This window comes from Terrapene carolina, unplaced genomic scaffold (genome assembly GCF_002925995.2).
Source record: "Terrapene carolina triunguis isolate 2854851 unplaced genomic scaffold, T_m_triunguis-2.0 Scaffold33924, whole genome shotgun sequence".
Lineage (NCBI taxonomy): Eukaryota > Metazoa > Chordata > Testudines > Emydidae > Terrapene > Terrapene triunguis.
The window spans coordinates 334,046-339,487 of NW_020698275.1; the positions used below are offsets into that span (position 1 = coordinate 334,046).

General features: G+C 57.1%; 1 protein-coding gene across 1 annotated transcript in view; it reads left to right on the forward strand.

Annotated features, from left to right (window-relative positions):
• Positions 1-5,022, forward strand: part of LOC113409666 (C-C motif chemokine 4-like) — an 8,394-nt gene extending 3,372 nt beyond the window's left edge. Inside the window, exons 2-3 of the mRNA XM_026663819.1 lie at positions 1,998-2,112; positions 4,929-5,022. Of these exons, the coding sequence (XP_026519604.1) occupies positions 1,998-2,112; positions 4,929-5,022 (209 nt within the window). The remainder of the gene's footprint in view (positions 1-1,997; positions 2,113-4,928) is intronic.
• The last annotated feature ends 420 nt before the right edge of the window (positions 5,023-5,442 follow it).

Consider the following 5,442-nt stretch of genomic DNA (forward strand, 5'->3'; position numbering starts at 1 on the left):
GGCAGGGGGGCAGGAGGGGGCTCAGGGCAGGGGGTTGGGGTGCGAGGGGCAGGCAGGGGGCTCAGGGCAGAGGGTTGAGGGGCAGGAGGGGGCTCAGGGCAGAGGGTTTGGGTGAGAGGTGCAGGCAGGGGGCTCAGGGCAGGGGGTCGGGGTGCAGGAGCGGTGCGAGATGCGGCAGGGGGCTCAGGACAGGGTGTGGGGTGCAAGAGGGGTGCGGAGTGCAGGAGGGGGCTCAGGACAGGGAGTTGGGGTGCAGGAGGAGTGCAGGGGGCTCAGGGCAGGGGTGCAGGGTGCAGGAGGGGTGCAGGATGCAGCAAGGGGCTCAGGACAGGGAGTTGGGGTGCAGGAGGGGTACAGGGTGCAGGCAGGGGGCTCAGGGCAGGGGGTGGGGGTGCGAGGGGCGGGGGGGGGGCGGGGGGGGGGGGGTGGGGGTGTGAGCGGCGGGCGGGGGGCTGAGGGCGGGGGGTTGGGGTGCGAGGGGCAGGCAGGGAGCTCAGGGCAGAGGGTTTGGGTGAGAGGTGCAGGCAGAGGGCTCAGGACAGGGAGTTGAGGTGCAGGAGGGTAGGCTGTTTGCAGGCGGGCACCGGGCTGGGGATTTGGGCTCCCTTGTCCCAGCGGGCAGGCTCGGGGGCTGGGCAGAGGGGGCAGAGGTGGGCGCTTGGGGCCAGGCCGGGCAGAGGCAGCCGGGGCGGATCACAGTGGGGCCGGACTGCTCCCGGAGCTGGACTCAAGGCCGAGGGTGCCGGGCTTCCGAACAGCACTGGGGAGCTGAGCTTACAGCCAGGCTCCGGGGGGGCATGTGGGCCAGGCTCGCCCCCTGCTCCGGGCCCTCTGGCTCCTGGGCCCCACTTAAGGTGGGCTGGGCCCACGGCCAGTGCTGGGAGCCGCAGGCGGGTTTGGGGCCCCGGGCGCTAGAGGGGAGCAGCTGCCTTGGGGGGAGGCTGCGGCAGCGCCCCCGCGAGCCCCACGGGCCACCTTAAGCGGCTGTGTTGGTGCTGCCAGGTGGGAGGCTGCCAGCGAGCACATGGGGCTGTTAAAGCAGCCAGGCCAGGCCCTGGGGAAGGGGAGCCCGGCTCAACGGAGTGCAGGCAGGGACGGGGAGGAGGGGTTCAGGCTCCGGCCCGGCACCGCTTACCCGCAGCGGCACACTCCCTGCCTGCCTGCCCTGGCCCCACGACGCGCCGCTCAGCATGTCCCCTCGCAGCCCCGGGGGAGTGGGGGGCGGCACAGGGCTCTGCACACTGCCCTTGCCACACCTCCAGGTACCTCCCCCGAAGCTCCCATTGGCCGCGGTTCCTCGTTCCCGGCCAATGGGAGCTGTGGAGGCGGTGCCTAAAACAACCCCGAGGGACATGGTGCGGTGCCGACCGCTTCTGAGTGGGCATTGGGGTGTGCCTGGGCACATCTGGCACACCCCGTGCGCATGCCTATGGCCAGCACTTACCCCAGTGTGAATCCACTGAGCTACCTGGAGTAACTCTCGCTTCACACCAAAATCCACTGAGCTTACTGGAGTGACTCTGGATTCACACCCGGATCAGTGAGAGCAGAGTCAGGCTGGGCAAAGACACCAGAGCTTATTACTGAGATACTGCCACCATCTGGGCCACGCTTCCTCAGGATCCCCCCAGGCAGCCTCCATGAGCTCCATTAGCTGCTCACATGAGTGAGGATGGCCTGGCCGGGCCCACAGGGATCAAACGATTGGAAGAGGATATGGAGTCCTGGTGACATCCTGTAGTGCAATGCTCTGAAAGGGCAGGACTGTGCCAGGCCCTTACCCTGGTGCGCAGTGTGTGTGGGGGGGTCCCAAGTGTGTGCTATGTATAAAGGCCCAGGCGGGGGTGGGGAGGCTGTGGGGCCACCTGCTCTAGGGCTGACCCAGTCCAGTTCTCCCCCTCTGCCCTGGGTTTGGGGAAGGGTCCCAGAGAGGGGATGGGGGGGGGTCCCATCTAGCTGGGGTCACCCTCATCCATGAAGCTTTCCTGTTCTGTTAGGAGGCTCTGCTGTGCCGAACAAGTGCTGCTTCATATTCCAGACAACGAAGCTCAAGAGAGACAACACAGTCAGCTGTTACAACACCAGCCCAGCGTGCCCGCAGCCAGGCGTGATGTGAGTATCCTCCAGCGCAGTGCCCCTGGGAACAACGGCGGGGGGTGGGCAGGGGTCTGAGGTAGAGGGGGGAGGAGGGGATTAGATAGCCAAGAACCAGGTAACAACAAAGGGAGGTGACAGGGGAGAGGATCGATACCATGAGCTAGCATCAGAGCCGGCTGATGCAGCTGCACAGACGAGGGCTCTTTCCAGATGCCGGGACTCCCTGTAGCCAAACGTCCCCGGCCTTTCCTGCTGCTCCCTGGGGCCTCCCGGTGCAGGAAGGACCCTAAAGCGGGTCTGGATTAAGTGGTGCCGTGTCTCCGGGCACCCCAGGATGTCTCACCAGCACCGGTTTATTTTCACATCGAGTCTGGCCTTTCCTGGAACCAGTGGGGGTTGGCCTCTGGGAGAAAGGCTCCCAGGGATCTGCTTCCTTTGGGTTGGTCACCGTTAAACCTTTGATCAGGAAATCCAAGTGGGCACCATCACTATGTGGAAAAGCCCTCTGCTTCTTTGGCACCACGGGCCCCTGGCGCACATGCCATCCTTAGCTCTGATAGTGTCTTTTCCATGGCCACCAGCTGCGATGGATAAAGGCGGGAGGGCAAACAACCGGCGCTGGTAACTCTCATGGAACGTAGACCCTGTGTCCATCGGCACAGAGGGAACGAGCCAGCCAGCCCCCGTGTGACGTTACAAGCAGAGCTCTCTCTAGCTGGAAGGGCCATCCCGCTCGCCAGGAGGGCTCAGCAGCTCGTCAGGACTCAGGGTGAGTCCTGGGGTAGAAAAGGAGTGAAAGAGGCTGGCACTGTGCCTCAGTGGGTCACAGCTGAGAATACCAGATTCAGGACAAATGGCTGAGACATGGGGCAGACCCATCCCAAATTGGTGGTTATTCTGCCATAAGATCTACCAAACCAGTAACAAAAGTAAACGTTCGTCTCCCCACACTGGTTAACAAGAAGTCAGAAACGCAGCCTCCTAAGGTATCCCAGCCTTTATCTCACCACCCAGACACTAGACTTAATGATAAGGAGTCCGGTGGCACCTTAAAGACTAACATATTTATTTGGGCGTAAGCTTTCAGGGTAAAACCCCACTTCTTCAGATGCATGGAGTGAAAGTTACAAATGCAGGCATAAATATACTGACACATGAAGAGAAGGGAGTTACCTCACAAGTGGAGAACCAGTGTTGACAGGGCCAATTCAATCAGGGTGGATGTGGTCCACTCCCAATAATTGATGAGAAGGTGTCCATACCAAGAGAGGGAAAATTGCTTTTGTAGTGAGCCCAGTCCCTCTTCAAGCCCAACGTGCCACTGGACTCCTCGTTGTTTTTGTGGATACAGACTAACACGGCTACGCCCTGATACTTAATGATGAGGGATTATTTAAAACCAAGTATCAGAGGGGTAGCCGTGTTAGTCTGAATCTGTAAAAAGCAACAGAGGGTCCTGTGGCACCTTTGAGACTAACAGAAGTATTGGGAGCATAAGCTTTCGTGGGTAAGAACCTCACTTCTTCAGATGCAAGACAGCTTTAACTTTATTTAAAACCAGTTTCATCAACCAAAGGCTTCTTTTAATCCCAAGAGATCAGCCACACACCCAGGCCAATGTACACCTCTACCCCAATATAACGCTGTCCTCGGGAGCCAAAAAATCTTACCGCGTTATATCGAACTTGCTTTGATCCGCCGGAGTGCGCAGCCCTGCCCCCCGGAGCACCACTTTACCGCGTTATAGCCGAATTCGTGTTATATCGGGTCGCATTATATCAGGGTAGAGGTGTATAACTCAGATTTTACCCAATAATCATGCAGTTGCCAATCCTTTAGTATCTAATATCTAAAGGTTTATTTATAAGAGAAAAGAACGAGGTGAGAGTTAAAATGGTGAAAGGAATGAAATACATACAAACGTTGCAGAGTTCTTGTATCGGGTTTGTAGCAGTGATGTCACACTGCTGGCTTGTTCAGTCTCTAGTAACTTCCAAACGATGGGCCGGTCCTCAGTCCATTGATTGGAACGCTCCTTTTAGTGTAAGTCCATAGTCCAGAGATCGGAGCAGGAAAGAGGGAAAATGGAGATGCTCCCAAAGGTTTGTATACCTTCTCCCATGGGGAGGGGCAGCTCTCAGACTTAGTCTGTGGGAAAGTACAGGCACAAGATGAAGTCTAGAGTCACATGCCCTTGCATGCTTCGATGGCTAAAATGTCCATGGGAAGGCCCATCCGGTGGGAATAACCTTCTTCTGTGGCCCATTGTGTTCATTAAAGGGCCATCTACTTGAATGGTCCATTCACAATGTGCTGACCAGACTGGATGTAAATTACCTTGTGGGTGTTACCCCAGGAGCAAACACATTTGAAATACTGGTGCATAGTCAATATTCATAACTTCAGCTACAAACATGATACATGCATACAAACAGGGATAATCATATTTAGCAAATCGTAACTTTTCCATCAACACCTTCATATACGATTTGTTGCAATTATAGAACAGTTGTAGCAACAGTGATCTACACGGTCATATTTTAATCATGGGGTGGAATAGGGAGTTGGGGGAGGGGGGACAGACTGCCAGGGCGGGAAGGAGTTAACAGCTTGCACTCATGTCCCTGTCACTGACCTGTAATCTGGCTGGGCCATCACAGTTCTGTACTCCAGCTGGGCTGTCTGGGATCCCCCTGAACAGGATACCGGTGCTGGCCCATTGCACTCACATCCTGCTCTGGGGGGCACTTTGGCCAGAGTTTCACCCCTGGGTTTCGTACCCTCACCCCACCATTGCCGTCTCCTGGCTGATTCACTGTTTTCCTTCGTAGATTCAAAATGAAAGAAGGCCAGGAGATCTGTGCCAAGCCTGAGAAGCCCTGGGTGAAAGAATACCAGAAATTTCTCAGCTCTAATGAAGCCTGAGGGCCACTGGAAGACAAGCCAGGAGCTCCCGGACACAGGCGCAGCTCCCTTGCTGTGCACATGTCTCGTGGCACAAGGGAATCCGTGTTAAGCTTCATCTAGCAAGCATGTTCCTGTCTCGCATCTGCAATTATATAATCACCTGTGCTGAATGCTGGTTAATAGCTGTGGTTATTCTGACATGGTCCCTTGAGAGAACGGAGGGACAGGGGCCCTGAAACGGGGAGGGGGCTGTTGTCCCAGATGTCAGTCCCATGATGGAATTCATCTAGTAGCAACCTCTAGGAGCAAAATGTTCTGCACTCAAGGGGTTTCCACCGCCTCTCTTTACCCCTCCGTGGAGCGACCTTCCTGAGGTTTCAGCTACAAAGCCCCCTCTGCTGCGATGTCCCCGCCCGCTGTGATCGCCTGATTTGCTTG